The sequence below is a fragment of the Carcharhinus amblyrhynchos genome, chromosome 19 (genome assembly GCF_965287045.1).
Source record: "Carcharhinus amblyrhynchos chromosome 19, sCarAmb.v2.hapA, whole genome shotgun sequence".
Taxonomy (NCBI): Eukaryota; Metazoa; Chordata; class Chondrichthyes; order Carcharhiniformes; family Carcharhinidae; genus Carcharhinus; species Carcharhinus amblyrhynchos.
In genome coordinates, this window is record NC_137342.1 from 3,319,615 (window position 1) to 3,335,407 (window position 15,793).

The window sequence follows — 15,793 nt, forward strand, 5'->3', positions numbered from 1 at the left end:
ACCCCACAAACCTGGCTGGATGTGAACCTGATTGTGTCGCTGGCTGAGGAAAGTCTCTGACAGGAGTTTGTATCCAAAGCAGACGGGCCCTGAAAACCCCTCCACGCTCTCTTTACAACCTACTCTCCAACCTACCTCTGCGTCATCAGCAAACTCAGCCACTATACATTCAGTCCCTTCACCCACATCATTGATATAAATTGTACTGATTCCGTGTGGCACATCATCTTACCAACCCGAAAATGATCCATTTGTGCTTTCATTAACCAATCCGCTATCCACGCTAAAATGTTACCGTGAGCTCTGGTTTTGTACAATAACCTTTTTTTCAATTCATTTTATGGGATGTGGGGGTCACTGACTGGGTGAATGTTTATTGCCCATCCTTAATTACCCTCTATTTTGAAGGGCAGTTGAGAGTCAGCCACATTGCTGAGGGTCTGGAGTCACATGTAGGCCAGACCGGGTAAGGATGGCAGATTTCCTCCCCTAAAGAATATTAGTGAACCAGATGCGTTTTTACGGCAATGATGGTCACCATTAGACTTTTAATTCCAAATTTTTATTGAGTTGAAATTTCACCGTCTGCTGTGATGGGGTTCGAACCCAAGTCCGCACGCGTTAAGCTGGTCTCTGGATTGCTTGCCCAGTGGTAATTCCACTGCCTCCCCTTCATTGTGGCACCTTGTCAAATCTCTCTGGCACTCTCCAACTTTAGCACGTTCACTGGTCTGCCTTGATCCACGTTGCTTGTTACTCCCTCAAAAAACACCAACAAATTAGTTAGACACGATTTCCCTTTCACAAAATCATCTGAACACTGCCTGATTGGGTTGCGATTTTTCTCAATGCCTCATTAGAAATCATCGAACCCTACAGTGCAGAAAGAGGCCCTTCGGCCCATCGAGTCTGCGCCGAACACAATCCCACCCAGGCCCTACCCCCATATCCCTACATTTTACCCACTAATCCCTCTAACCTACACATCCCTGGACACTAAGGGGCAATTTCTTAGCATGGCCAATCAACCTAACCCGCACATCTTTGGACTGTGGGAGGAAACTGGAGCACCCGGAGGAAACCCACGCAGACACGAGGAGAATGTGCAAACTCCACACAGACAGTGACTCGAGCCGGGAATCGAACCCAGGACCCTGGAGCTGTGAAGCAGCAGTGCTAACCCACTGTGCTACCGTGCCACCCAAACTGTGTATTGAGTGCAGAAAAAGAATGAAATACGTTATTAGTTGTTGATATTTGTTCTACTTTGTCATGTTTCAGAACCGTCATCTCGTAAATCAAGCCTGTATAAAAAGAAAAGAGTGCATCCGAGCTCAAAGCCCTTGTCTTCAGTGTTGGAGCCCACACCACCTAACTCAGTTATTACCTGGATGGAATTAGAGTAAGACAAATGATAATGCTTCAAAATCATTTTTACTTAGTCACTTAACAGGGGAACAGAAAGGAGAGAACACCAAAACAGTTGTAAGTTCTGTGGTTCTTTGTTCCGTTCCTGCTGGCCACGGGACTTTAACACAGTGAAACATCCCAGAGAGACTCAGACGGGGCAATGTCAGACATTATTAAATCAGATACCAAAAGATTGGTTAAAGTTTTAGGCAAGAAATGGTTTGGCGCAGACAAGGAGCTCCTTGAGCTGTAATTGGCTCTATGGTTGAAGAGAAGCATCTTAAAGGAGAAGAGGGAGAGGGGTAGAGATGGCACTGTTTTGGAAAAGAATTCAAGATCTCTGAGTTCAGACGGCTAAAGCTGGAGCAAAATCAAAAGAGGCCAGAATGTGATTTATGCAGAGACAGGCCTGAGGTAGGTCACAGAGGAAGGGGGAGCGGGTAGGGGCTTTGAAAATCTGGATGAGCATTTTAAGGTTGGCTCCTGGTCCACCAGCACTTCGGTGTGGGTCATTGAGCGGAGCATGGCTGAGGAGGTCTGCTCGTGGTGGATGCTGAGGGAGCATCACCATGAAGTGGGTGTGGACAAAGTGTGCTGGGGGGAAGTCATGAGTTGACACTGAGTTAGTGTAGGGTTTATAAGGGGCTGTTAGGATGCGTGGGGGATATGTGTTTATGCGGAGGGTACAAAGACCATTTCAGGAGGTGGAAAGGCATGAGTTAACGTGGAGTGAGTGGGGTTATGAGGGGTGCGTCTGAGACAGCCTAATATTTAACAACACAACTGAGGTAAAGCTGGTCTTTCCAGCTTTGGCACTTGGCAGTCTGCGTTGATGAATCACAGAAGGACGGTACGCAGGTGCAGCAAGTAATAAATAAGGCAAATGGGATGTTGGCATTTATTGCTAAAAGTAGAGAAATGTTGTTGCAATTGTATAGGGTGTTGGTGAGACCACATCTGGAGTATTGTCTCCAGTTTTGGTCTCCTTATTTGAAGAAGGATGTGGTGGCATTGGAGGCAGTTCAGGGGAGGTTCACCAGTTTGATTCTGGAGCTGTTTGATATATGAGGGCTTGTACTCGCTAGAGGTTAGATGGATGAGAGGGGATGTGATCGAGGTATATAAAATGTTGAAGGGGATTGATAGAGTAAATGTAGACCAAATGTTTTCTCTTATGGAGCAATCTAGAACAAGCGGTCACAGGTTGAGAGGCGACTGATTTAAAACTGAGATGAGGAGGAACGACTTGGCGCAGGGGGTGGTGAATCTGTGGAGCTCACTGCCCCACAGCATGGTAGAGTCTGAATCTTTGAATGGTTTCAAGAGGGAGATAGACATATTTCTAACAAAAAAGGAAAGAGGGATATGAGGAAAAGGTGGGAGGTGGATTTGTGATCAGGGTGAGATCAGCCATGATCTGACTGAATGGTGGAGTAGGCTCATAGGGCTGAATCTGCCCACTTCTGCTCTTAATTGCTATGAAGCATTGGTTTAAACAGATCAAAAACAAACAAACTCTTCAACATGACATTACTTCCTCAAATGAAACTGAAGTCTGGGCATTACGCCTGACTAGCCGTGGAGGGATATAGCTATAGAAACATAGAATTCCTACAGGGCAGAAAGAGGCAATTTGCCCCATCGAGTCTGCACTGACTCCCCGAAAGGGTTTCCCACCCAGGCTCTCCCCTACACCCTACTGTGGCGGCACAGTGGTTAGCATTGCTGCTTCGCAGTGTCAGGGACCCAGGTTCAATTCCAGCTTTGGGTCACTGCCTGTGCGGAGTTGGCACGTTCTCTCCGTGTCTGCGTGGGTTTCCTCCCACAGCCAAACATGTGCAGGTTCGGTGGATTGGCCATGCTAAATTGTCCCTTAGTGTCTGAGGGGCTAGCTAGGGTAAATACATGGGGTTATGGGGAGAGAGCCTGAGTGGGATTGGGTTTAAAAAAATGGGTGGCATGGTGGGTTAGCACTGCTGCCTCACAGCTCCAGGGTCCTGGGTTCGATTCCCGGCTCGGGTCACTGTCTGTGTGGAGTTTGCACATTCTCCTCGTGTCTGCGTGGGTTTCCTCCGGGTGCTCCAGTTTCCTCCCACAGTCCAAAGATGTGCAGGTTAGGTTGATTGGCTGTGCTAAGAAATTGCCCCTTAGTGTCCAGGGATGTGTAGGTTAGAGGGATTAGTGGGTATAATATGTAGGGATATGGAGGAAGGGCCTGGGTGGGATTGTGTTCGGTACAGACTCGATGGGCCGAAGGGCCTCTTTCTGCACTGTAGGGTTCTATGATTCTACCCCCCTAACCCTGCACCTTTTGTACGGTCAATCCACCTAACCCACACATCTTTGGATTTAGACAGGGGACAGATTTACAATAATAAAACTTTTATCCAGCACCTTTCGGCTAATGGAATATTTCAAGGATTGTTATGACACCAAGCCACACATTAGGTCAGATGGACAAAAGCCTAATCAAAGAGCTTGATTCGAAAGATTCTGAAGGAGGAAAGTGAGGTGGAGAAATTTGGGTGATTTCCAGAGCTTGGGGGGGGGCCAAGGTAAATGAAACTCCAGAGGAGTGATTATAATTGGGAATGCACAAGAGGTCAGGATTTGGAAGAGTGCAGGGATTTGGATAGTTGTGGGACTGGAGGAGATTATAGAGATAGGGAGGAGAAAAGACATAGAGGGAATTGAAAACAATGGAGAGAATTTTAAAGTCAACAATCAGGGGTGATAGGATAATAAAAATTGCTACAAGTTAAGACACGGGAGCAGAGTTTCGGTTGATCTTAAAATTCCAGAGGGTAGAATGGGGAGACTATTGAGGAACGTGTTGGAATAGTCGAGTGTAGAGTTAACAAAGGTATCAGTGAGTAGTGAAGCAACAGATGAAGTGAAACAGGAATGAAGCCAGGCGATGTTATGGAGCTGGACGGGCAGCGTCGTGGGATAAATCCCACAGAAATTCCTCTAGGAATTTTCCGAAATGATACTTGGACTCCAAAGGTTAATTTATGGAGGAAGATTACATCAAATAGGACAGTTTACCTGGAATGTAGAAGGTTAAGGGATGACTTTGTTTAAGGGGAATTGATAGGTTAGACAGGGAGAACGAGGATATTTTGGCCTTGGAGGGAGTGCAGAGGAGGTTTACTAGGCTGATACCGGAGTTGAGGGGGTTGAGCTATGAGGAGAGGCTGAATAAACTGGGCTTGTACTCGTTAGAGTTTAGAAGAATGAGGGGAGATCTCATTGAGACGTATAAGATGATGAATGGGATGGATAGGATAGAGGTGGAGAGACTCTTCCCGCTCAGAAAAGACAGTAGGACTAGGGGGCACAGCCTCAAGATAAAGGGGGGGCGGTTTAGAACGGAGTTGAGGAGGAACTTCTTCACTCAAAGGGTGGTGAATCTCTGGAATTCTCTGCCCGTTGAAGTGGTGGAGGCTACCTCGCTAAATATTTTTAAGACGCGGGTTGATGGGTTTTTGATAAGAGAGGGGATTAAGGGTTATGGGGAGAGGGCGGGAAAGTGGAACTGAGCCACGACAGATCAGCCATGATCTTATTGAATGGTGGGGCAGGCTCGAAGGGCTAGATGGCCTACTCCTGCTCCTATTTCTTATGTTCTTATGTAGAACCTCCCCTTGTCTGTGGAAGATTCTCGGAGCAAGGGGATAATTTGGAAATTGCAGTTAAACCTTTCAGCAATCAAATTAGCAAATCCTTCTGCTCACAAAGGGTTAGTAGCACTTTGGAACTCTGCACCACAGTTGTTGCTGGGTTAATGATTCATCTAAATCTGAGGTGGCAAGATTTTTAATAAACAAACGTGCGAAGGGATATGGGTCAAAAGCAAGGTACAGAGTTACATCACAGACCAAATATCATCTCTTAATAACATGAGAAATAGGAGCAGGAGTAGGCCATCTAGCCCTTCGAGCCTGCCCCGCCATTCGATAAGATCATGGCTGATCTGAAGTGGATCAGTTCCACTTTCCCGCTTTCTCCCCTTAATCCCCTTGTCTATCAGAAACTTATCTACCCGTGACTTAAATATATTCAGCAAGGTAGCCTCCACCACTTCAACGGGCAGAGAATTCCAGAGATTCACCACCCTTTGAGTGAAGAAGTTCCTCCTCAACTCCAATCTAAACTGCCCCCCCCCCCCCCCGGCTTTATCTTGAGGCTGTGACCTCTAGTCCTGAAAACTTGCAAAGAAGAACAGGCCAGAGGGTCTGAATGGCTTCCTTCTGCTTCCATGTTCTGAACCAACTCACTCCTGTGATTCACAATGTGATAGTTTAGCTATTTTTCTCTTAATGTACACACTTAACTGTCAGGTCAACAAAAGTGCAATAAAATCTCCAAAATGTGTAGGCAGAAAATCGCAGAGTAATATAGAACTGAGGATGTTCCTTTGACTCTTCAGCTCAATGATATTTTGTGAATAGCTAATCCAGTTAATCCGTTTACTAATAGTCCTGTGAGTTTCTCCTTTTCCAAGTCTTTATCCAATCTGTTTTTGAAAGTTCCTATTGAATCTGCTTCCACTGCTCTTTCAGCAGCACTTCCCAGATCGTACCTTCCCCCTCTGTGCTCACTGGTCACCAGCTACTTACCATTCTCCCCTTTAATCCCCACTGTCCCAGGTTCTCCATCTAACATCAGTGATAACCTTTTGACCTGGAAACAGTGTAGAGAGGAAAATTTGTCATTTTTTTCAAAAACTGGCATCTGTAATTGTTTGTAGAAAACAATATTTTTTAGAGTTTGCATCAGTTTTAAAGAGATTGATTGATTGTATCGTAGAATCTCTCCAGTGCAGAAGGAGACCATTCAGCCCATTGGGTCAGCACCATCCACAATCCTACCCAAGCTCCAACCCCATAACCTCATACACTTACCCTAGTTAGTCTCCCTTACACCAAGGGGCAATTTAGCACGGCCAATCCACCTGACCACGTCTTTCAGACTGGGGGAGGAAACCGGAGCACCCGGAGGAAACACATGCAGACGTTGGGAAAGTGTGCGCACTCCACACACAGTGACCCAAACCAGGAATCAGACCTGGGTCCCTGGTACCGTGAGGCACCAGTGCTAACCACTGTGCTGCCATGTGTATCTTGGACAATCAGAAATACGGGTAACATCTGCACAATTAACACTGGTAACAGTTGCCAAGCAATGACTATCTCCAACATGAGACAAACCATTGCTCCTTGAGATTCAGTGGCATTACCCATCACTGAGTCCCCCACAGTCAACATCCCGGGGGTTACAATTGTCCAGAAGCTCCACAGGACCAGCTGTGTGAATACAGTGGGGACAAGAGCAGCTCAGTGGCCAGGAATACTCTGGAGAGAAATCACCACCTGATTCCCCAAAGCTCGTCTATCATCTACAAGAGTATTCTTGAGGTTAAGGAACGAGTCACTCAGGGAGAGGCCTGTTTTATTGTTTGACAGAAAACAAGATCTCTTAGACACGGTGTGCAAATTGATTGAAAGGGGGCACAAACCTGGAAAGCTGTGGGAATAGCTTGGATACAGCTTAGACAAGGGGAATTAAGGGTTATGGGGAGAAAGTGGAACTGATCCACTTCAGATCAGCCATGATCTTATTGAATGGCGGGGCAGGCTCGAAGGGCTAGATGGCCGACTCCTGCTCCTATTTCTTATGTTCTTATATGCGAAAGACTTGGGTGTTTCTCCACGAGTAACCGCACTATGACCAGGTTGAAAAGGAACTCTGGAAAGCTACACCATCAGGATTGTTGATCCCGAGGGGGAGAGTGTTCAAGGAGGGCTGCCCTGATAATGATAATTGCACTTGGAGAGTTCAGAGGTGACAACTATTCTCAGATTAGAATCCTTAGCTACCTCTGTAAATAAGGAATAACAGAGTGTGGAACAGTGGAGCTATGTAGCGCTATTATTTTGTGTAGGGAATGGTGTGAGTGTTTGTGGCCCTGTGAGATATTTCCTTTTGATTTGACTATTTAAATGTAATTTACCATTTTATTGAACCCTGTTTAATTTGTGCTGATTCCGATTTGTGTTCAATTTAAAGTGAAATCTTGTTGTAAATTCTTTGTTGGGGGTCATTTGATAAAGTCGGTTATTTCACTGATCTTTCATCCACAGGGATTGCCGTACATTTACAAGCAGCCACTCCCCCCTCAGATAGGTTTGGCCTGATGGGGTTGTCCTGTGATGAGTAAATTGGGCTGATGATCTCTGGAGTTTAGAAGAACGAGAGAAAAATTTCCATAAAACCAACAAGATTCTGAAGGGGTTTGAGGGGATGGTTGCTGAGATCTTGTTTTCATTGGTCACAGGTCTGAAACACGGGGTTCAGTGTCAGTCACTTAGGATTAGAGTGAGGTGATATTTCATCACTCAAATACTGGCTTTGGATGGACAGATGATGTTGCAGGGAATAATGTGACAAGGGGCAGGGAAATGGAGTTTGTAATGACTCCGTTGAGGTTGGCCTTTTGGAATATGAATTCCCTGATTTAAGGAGTCAATTGATGGACCAATCAGGGAGTCTTCTCCTTCTATTTAACCAGGAATGTCAGTTCCTCTGGCACTCCCAAAGGAAGACTGCTGACTGACAGCACTCTGTGTACTGCTGTTGGAATTGTAAATAAAGGGATCTTGGTGAAGGGACTCCTGCCTCTGAAGACTTATTACAGTGGCGACGAGGAAAAGGGAATGACCCAGTGTTTGCTATCAGCCGCTATATGCTGAAAGTTGCCTGGCAAACATGCGTCTGTTCAGGAAATTGGATTCTTTTAACCGTGCCGTGGAAGACTGGGCCCAGTATGTAGAACAGATGAGTTATTTCTTCAGAACTAACACCATATTCTCAGATGCTGGCCTTCATAGCGAGGGGGATTGAATATAAAAGTAGGGAGGTCTTGCTGCGGCTGTATAGGGCATTGGTGAGGCCGCAGCTGGAGTACTGTGTGCAGTTTTGGGCGCCGCACTTACACAAGGATATTTTGGCCTTGGAGGGAGTGCAGAGGAGGTTTACTAGGCTGATACCGGAGTTGAGGGGGTTGAGCTATGAGGAGAGGCTGAATAAACTAGGCTTGTACTCGTTAGAATTTAGAAGAATGAGGGGAGATCTCATTGAGACGTATAAGATGATGAATGGGATGGATAGGATAGAGGTGGAGAGACTCTTCCCGCTCAAAAAGGATAGTAGGACTAGGGGGCACAGCCTCAAGATAAAGGGGGGGGGTGCGGTTTAGAACAGAGTTGAGGAGGAACTTCTTCACTCAAAGGGTGGTGAATCTCTGGAATTCTCTGCCCGTTGAAGTGGTGGAGGCTGCCTCGCTAAATATTTTTAAGACACGGGTTGATAGGTTTTTGATAGGAGAGGGGATTAAGGGTTATGGGGAGAGGGCGGGAAAGTGGAACTGATCCACTTCAGATCAGCCATGATCTTATTGAATGGCGGGGCAGGCTCGAAGGGCTGGATGGCCTACTCCTGCTCCTATTTCTTATGTTCTTATGTAGAACCTCCCCTTGTCTGTGGAAGATTCTCGGAGCAGGGGGATAATTTGGAAATTGCAGTTAAACCTTTCAGCAATCAAATTAGCAAATCCTTCTGCTCACAAAGGGTTAGTAGCACTTTGGAACTCTGCACCACAGTTGTTGCTGGGTTAATGATTCATCTAAATCTGAGGTGGCAAAATTTTTAATAAACAAACGTGCTAAGGGATATGGATCAAAAGCAAGGTACAGAGTTACAGCACAGACCAAATATCATCTCTTAATAACATGAGAAATAGGAGCAGGAGTAGGCCATCTAGCCCTTCGAGCCTGCCCCGCCATTCAATAAGATCATGGCTGATCTGAAGTGGATCAGTTCCACTTTCCCGCTTTCTCCCCATAACCCTTAATCCCCTTGTCTATCAGAAACCTATCTACCCGTGACTTAAATATATTTAGCGAGGTAGCCTCCACCACATCAATGGGCAGAGAATTCCAGAGATTCACCACCCTTTGAGTGAAGAAGTTCCTCCTCAACTCCGATCTAAACTGCCCCCCCCCCCCCCTTTATCTTGAGGCTGTGCCCTCTAGTCCTGAAAACTTGCAAAGAAGAACAGGCCAGAGGCTCTGAATGGCTTCCTTCTGTTTCTGTGTTCTGAACCAACTCTCTCCTGTGATTCACAATGTGATAGTTTAGCTATTTTTCTCTTAATGTACACACTTAACTGTCAGGTCAACAAAAGTGCAATAAAATCTCCAAAATGTGTAGGCAGAAAATCGCAGAGTAATATAGAACTGAGGATGTTCCTTTGACCCTTCAGCTCAATGATATTTTGTGAATAGCTAATCCAGTTAATCCGTTTACTAATAGTCCTGTGAGTTTCTCCTTTTCCAAGTCTTTATCCAATCTGTTTTTGAAAGTTCCTATTGAATCTGCTTCCACTGCTCTTTCAGCAGCACTTCCCAGATCGTACCTTCCCCCTCTGTGCTCACTGGTCACCAGCTACTTACCATTCTCCCCTTTAATCCCCACTGTCCCAGGTTCTCCATCTAACATCAGTGATAACCTTTTGACCTGGAAACAGTGTAGAAAGGAAAATTTGTCATTTTTTTCAAAAACTGGAATCTGTAATTGTTTGTAGAAAACAATATTTTTTAGAGTTTGCATCAGTTTTAAAGAGATTGATCGATTGTATCGTAGAATCTCTCCAGTGCAGAAGGAGACCATTCAGCCCATTGGGTCAGCACCATCCACAATCCTACCCAAGCTCCAACCCCATAACCTCATACACTTACCCTAGTTAGTCTCCCTAAGGGGCAATTTAGCACAGCCAATCCACCTGACCACGTCTTTCGGACTGGGGGAGGAAACCGGAGCACCCGGAGGAAACACATGCAGACGTTGGGAAAGTGTGCGCACTCCACACACAGTGACCCAAACCAGGAATCAGACCTGGGTCCCTGGTACCGTGAGGCACCAGTGCTAACCACTGTGCTGCCATGTGTATCTTGGACAATAAGAAATACGGGTAACATCTGCACAATTAACACTGATAACAGTTGCCAAGCAATGACTATCTCCAACATGAGACAAACCATTGCTCCTTGAGATTCAGTGGCATTACCCATCACTGAGTCCCCCACAGTCAACATCCCGGGGGTTACAATTGTCCAGAAGCTCCACAGGACCAGCTGTGTGAATACAGTGGCGACAAGAGCAGCTCAGTGGCCAGGAATACTCTGGAGAGAAATCACCACCTGATTCCCCAAAGCTCGTCTATCATCTACAAGAGTATTCTTGAGGTTAAGGAACGAGCCGCTCAGGGAGAGGCCTGTTTTATTGTTTGACAGAAAACAAGATCTCTTAGACACGGTGTGCAAATTGATTGAAAGGGGGCACAAACCTGGAAAGCTGTGGGAATAGCTTGGATACAGCTTAGACAAGGGGAATTAAGGGTTATGGGGAGAAAGTGGAACTGATCCACTTCAGATCAGCCATGATCTTATTGAATGGCGGGGCAGGCTCGAAGGGCTAGATGGCCGACTCCTGCTCCTATTTCTTATGTTCTTATATGAGAATGACTTGGGTGTTTCTCCACGAGTAACCGCACTATGACCAGGTTGAAAAGGAACTCTGGAAAGCTACACCATCAGGATTGTTGATCCCGAGGGGGAGAGTGTTCAAGGAGGGCTGCCCTGATAATGATAATTGCACTTGGAGAGTTCAGAGGTGACAACTATTCTCAGATTAGAATCCTTAGCTACCTCTGTAAATAAGGAATAACAGAGTGTGGAACAGTGGAGCTATGTAGCGCTATTATTTTGTGTAGGGAATGGTGTGAGTGTTTGTGGCCCTGTGAGATATTTCCTTTTGATTTGACTATTTAAATGTAATTTACCATTTTATTGAACCCTGTTTAATTTGTGCTGATTCCGATTTGTGTTCAATTTAAAGCGAAATCTTGTAAATTCTTTGTTGGGGGTCATTTGATAAAGTCGGTTATCTTTCATCCACAGGGATTGCCGTACATTTACAAGCAGCCACTCCCCCCTCAGATAGGTTTGGCCTGATGGGGTTGTCCTGTGATGAGTAAATTGGGCCGATGTTCTCTGGAGTTTAGAAGAACGAGAGAAAAATTTCCATAAAACCAACAAGATTCTGAAGGGATTTGAGGGGATGGTTGCTGAGATCTTGTTTTCATTGGTCACAGGTCTGAAACACGGGGTTCAGTGTCAGTCACTTAGGATTAGAGTGAGATGATATTTCATCACTCAAATACTGGCTTTGGATGGACAGATGATGTTGCAGGGAATAATGTGACAAGGGGCAGGGAAATGGAGTTTGTAATGACTCCGTTGAGGTTGGCCTTTTGGAATATGAATTCCCTGATTTAAGGAGTCAATTGATGGACCAATCAGGGAGTCTTTTCCTTCTATTTAACCAGGAGTGTCAGTTCCTCTGGCACTCCCAAAGGAAGACTGCTGACTGACAGCACTCTGTGTACTGCTGTTGGAATTGTAAATAAAGGGATCTTGGTGAAGGGACTCCTGCCTCTGAAGACTTATTACAGTGGCGACGAGGAAAAGGGAATGACCCAGTGTTTGCTATCAGCCGCTATATGCTGAAAGTTGCCTGGCAAACATGCATCTGTTCAGGAAATTGGATTCTTTTAACCGTGCCGTGGAAGACTGGGCCCAATATGTAGAACAGATGAGTTATTTCTTCAGAGCTAACACCATATTCTCAGATGCTGGCCTTCATAGCGAGGGGGATTGAATATAAAAGTAGGGAGGTCTTGCTGCAGCTGTATAGGGCATTGGTGAGGCCGCAGCTGGAGTACTGAGTGCAGTTTTGGGCGCCGCACTTACGCAAGGATATTTTGGCCTTGGAGGGAGTGCAGAGGAGGTTTACTAGGCTGATACCGGAGTTGAGGGGGTTGAGCTATGAGGAGAGGCTGAATAAACTGGGCTTGTACTCGTTAGAGTTTAGAAGAATGAGGGGAGATCTCATTGAGACGTATAAGATGATGAATGGGATGGATAGGATAGAGGTGGAGAGGCTCTTCCCGCTCAGAAAGGACAGTAGGACTAGAGGGCACAGCCTCAAGATAAAGGGGGTGCGGTTTAGAACGGAGTTGAGGAGGAACTTCTTCACTCAAAGGGTGGTGTATCTCTGGAATTCTCTGCCCGTTGAAGTGGTGGAGGCTGCCTCGCTAAATATTTTTAAGACGCGGGTTGATGGGTTTTTGATAAGAGAGGGGATTAAGGGTTATGGGGAGAGGGCGGGAAAGTGGAACTGAGCCACGACAGATCAGCCATGATCTTATTGAATGGCGGGGCAGGCTCGAAGGGCTAGATGGCCTACTCCTGCTCCTATTTCTTATGTTCTTATGAAAAGCAATGGTTTTTTTCTGACCACTGGTGGACCGTCAGCTTTCGCTGTTTAACCTTTCCAGAGGCATCGGACACACAAATCTAATAGGGATTGATGGACTGAGTAAAAGAGTATTATGACCCTAAGTCACCTCTGATCCTGTGAAGGTACTGGTTTTACTCAGCAGCCCAAGAAATGGAGGAGTCAATTATTAGTTTCCTGATGAGATTAAGATGATTAGTGGAGGCTTGTGAATTCAGATTGACATTAAATGAGATGTTTTGAGACTGACTGATGTGCAGAATGAATAATATGACCATAATTATAATAATATGACTGTCTGGCGGAGACCCAGCTGGACTGCAAACCAGCACTGCAGCTGGCTTTGTCCTTGGTAAAAAGTGGTGAGCAGAACAAATGAGTTACAGGGTATCCTGATGGGGGTAGACGCCCATACCAGTGTAACTGAGTTAAGGGACTACCATTACAGGGCAAGCAACTATACAACCATCCTCAGGAAGGATTCGGATACAAGGGACCCAGGTTGGCCATCAGAGCCACTCCTAAACAAGGCCCAATAAGGACTAGACACAACAGCCCCTGCAGAGTCCTAACCAGATATTGAAGCTGTTACCATTATCCAGAGTCAGAGAAGAAAAATAAACTTCCAAAGCAGGAAATGAGACGTAGAGCGGGGTACAGGAGACTGCACATCCTGGAAGCTCCACCTATCTCCAAGGAAGATCAACTACTTTGCATAACAAATCTGAACCTATTATCCATAAGAGTGAACTGACGTCCAATAATAATGGAGGCTGACACAAGCACAGCTGTAATTGTGTTAGGGGAAACAGTGTTCACTGTTTGCATTGGACTCCAACCTCTATCCCTAACCAAGACCTTGGCAAGACTGAGGACTTACACAGGGGAAACACTGAGCGTGTTGGACACAAACCTCATGGAAAACAGCTGGTTTCAATCAAACCATTGATTGTAGCGAAAGGTTCGGGACTGAGCTCCTTGGGACAGAATTGGCTGAAGTAGATCCGACTAGACTGGAAAAACATTTTCCAGCTGGAAAATAGTCGCCCGAGTGAAGTCCTACTCAAATTCCCGGGGGTCTTTCCAGAAGGGCTAGGAACGATTAAAGAAGCAAAAGCAACTTCACATATCGACCCAGAGGCAGTCCCAAAACGTTGCAAGGCCCGGCTGGTACCATTCACGTAGGGAAAAGGATATGGGAATCAAAAGATTGGAACGCGGAGGCTTAACAAAATCAGTCCAGTCTGCAGAATGGGCAGCACCCATGGAGCAGATTCTAAAGCCGGGCAGCTCAGTTAGTCTTTGTGGAGATTTCAAACAGATAATAAATCGCCATTCACAACTGGATAAATACCCACTTCCCCGGACTGAGGATCTGTACACAAAGCTGGCAGGAGGATTCTTATTCTCTAATTTAGACACGGGTCACACGTACCTACAACTAAAACTGGACAAAGACTCACAAAAATTCTCCACAATCAACCCACTTTTTCAGTTGATAAGATTACATTCCGGGGTATCGTCAGCCTGTGCGATGTTTCAGAGAACGATGGAGAACATCCTACAAGGGTCACCACAGGTCACCGTGTACCTCCATCACTGGGAAAACAAGGGCAGAACCTGGAGGAAGTCCTTAGAAGATTTTCAGCAGCGGGTGTGCACTCAGAGGGAGAAATATGTTTTCTTAGTGCCGCAAGTAACCAATCTGGGCTACAAAGTTGATAAGTCGGGCCTACATCCTCTGGAGGATCAGGAGGATCAAAGATGCCCCAGGCTCCATCACAATCCTGGAGTTACGGGCTGCTGATGTATTATGGGGAATTCATATAGAACAGGGCCTCCATCTCGGATCCCCTCCATTAGCAAGGACAAGCCTGGGAATGGTTTGATCGCCAAGACTGGGCCTTCAAGAAAACCAAACAAAACAACTTCTCAGCAAATGTTTTAGGGCATTAGGACTTCAGGAAAGAGTTGGTGCTCACTTGTGATGCGTCTCCGTATGGCGTTGGTGCTGTTCTGGCACATAGATGGCAAAATGGAGAGGAAAGGCCTATAGCTACACCTCCAGGCCCCTAGCAATGGCGGAATGGGAGTACGCCCAGATCAAAAAAGAAGGATTGGTCGTAATTTTTGCAGTGAAGAAATTTCACCGGTATCTGTGTGGGCGGAAATTCAGCATTGATTTGTGATCAGTGTTTGCTAAAAGAGGACAAAGTGGTGGCACCGATACCATCAGCCCGGATCCAGCTGGTCTGATCTCTGGCAGTGAACCAGCATCAGCTGGAGCACCGGCCGAGAACTCGGGTGGCAAATGCCGATGCCCGAAGCAGGCTGTCATTACTGGAGACCCCACCGTTAGTACCCAGAGTAAGAGAAATGGTGATGACCTTTCTGGATATCCTCTCAGTAACCGTGGACAACGTGTGCCTCTGGATACAAAAGGACCCCGTACTCGCAAAAGTGAAACACCTGGTACTGACAGGGACATGGAAAAACCAACCACAAATCCATCTCTACTGAAGCAGAAGAAAGGAGATCACTTTGGAAGATGTTGTTATGAGGGGAACGGGTCATTGTCCCGAGTCAGGGCCATCAGGCTAAACTGGCCAAACTACATCGTGGGCACCCAGGAGTGTCCAAGATGAAGACGCTGGCCAGGAACCATGTCCAGTGGCCGGACTTGGACACAGTTATCACGGAATTGGTGGGTCAGCACCTGGAATGCCAACAAGGGCAGAAGGTGCCGGGGCAATCCCGCTGGGAAGGGCAGGAAAACCACGGACTCAACTGCACGTCGAATTTGCAGGCCTGTTTATGGGCTTCACGTCCTTGGTGATAGTTATTCAAAAAGGTTGGATGTCCACAAGGTGAATTCAGCAAACCATCGAGAAGCTGCACACCTCGTTCTCCACACAAGGAATTCCAGAGATTCTGGATTCGGACAACGGATCGGCTTTCACGG

At 46.2% G+C, this 15,793-nt stretch overlaps 1 protein-coding gene across 1 annotated transcript in view; it reads left to right on the top strand.

Moving 5' to 3' along the window:
- The first annotated feature begins 1,195 nt into the window (after positions 1-1,195).
- Positions 1,196-15,793, top strand: part of LOC145355583 (coiled-coil domain-containing protein 38-like) — a 40,563-nt gene continuing 25,965 nt past the window's right edge. The window contains exon 1 of the mRNA XM_080207834.1: positions 1,196-1,402. Within this exon, the coding sequence (XP_080063960.1) occupies positions 1,392-1,402 (11 nt within the window). The 5' untranslated portion in view covers positions 1,196-1,391. The remainder of the gene's footprint in view (positions 1,403-15,793) is intronic.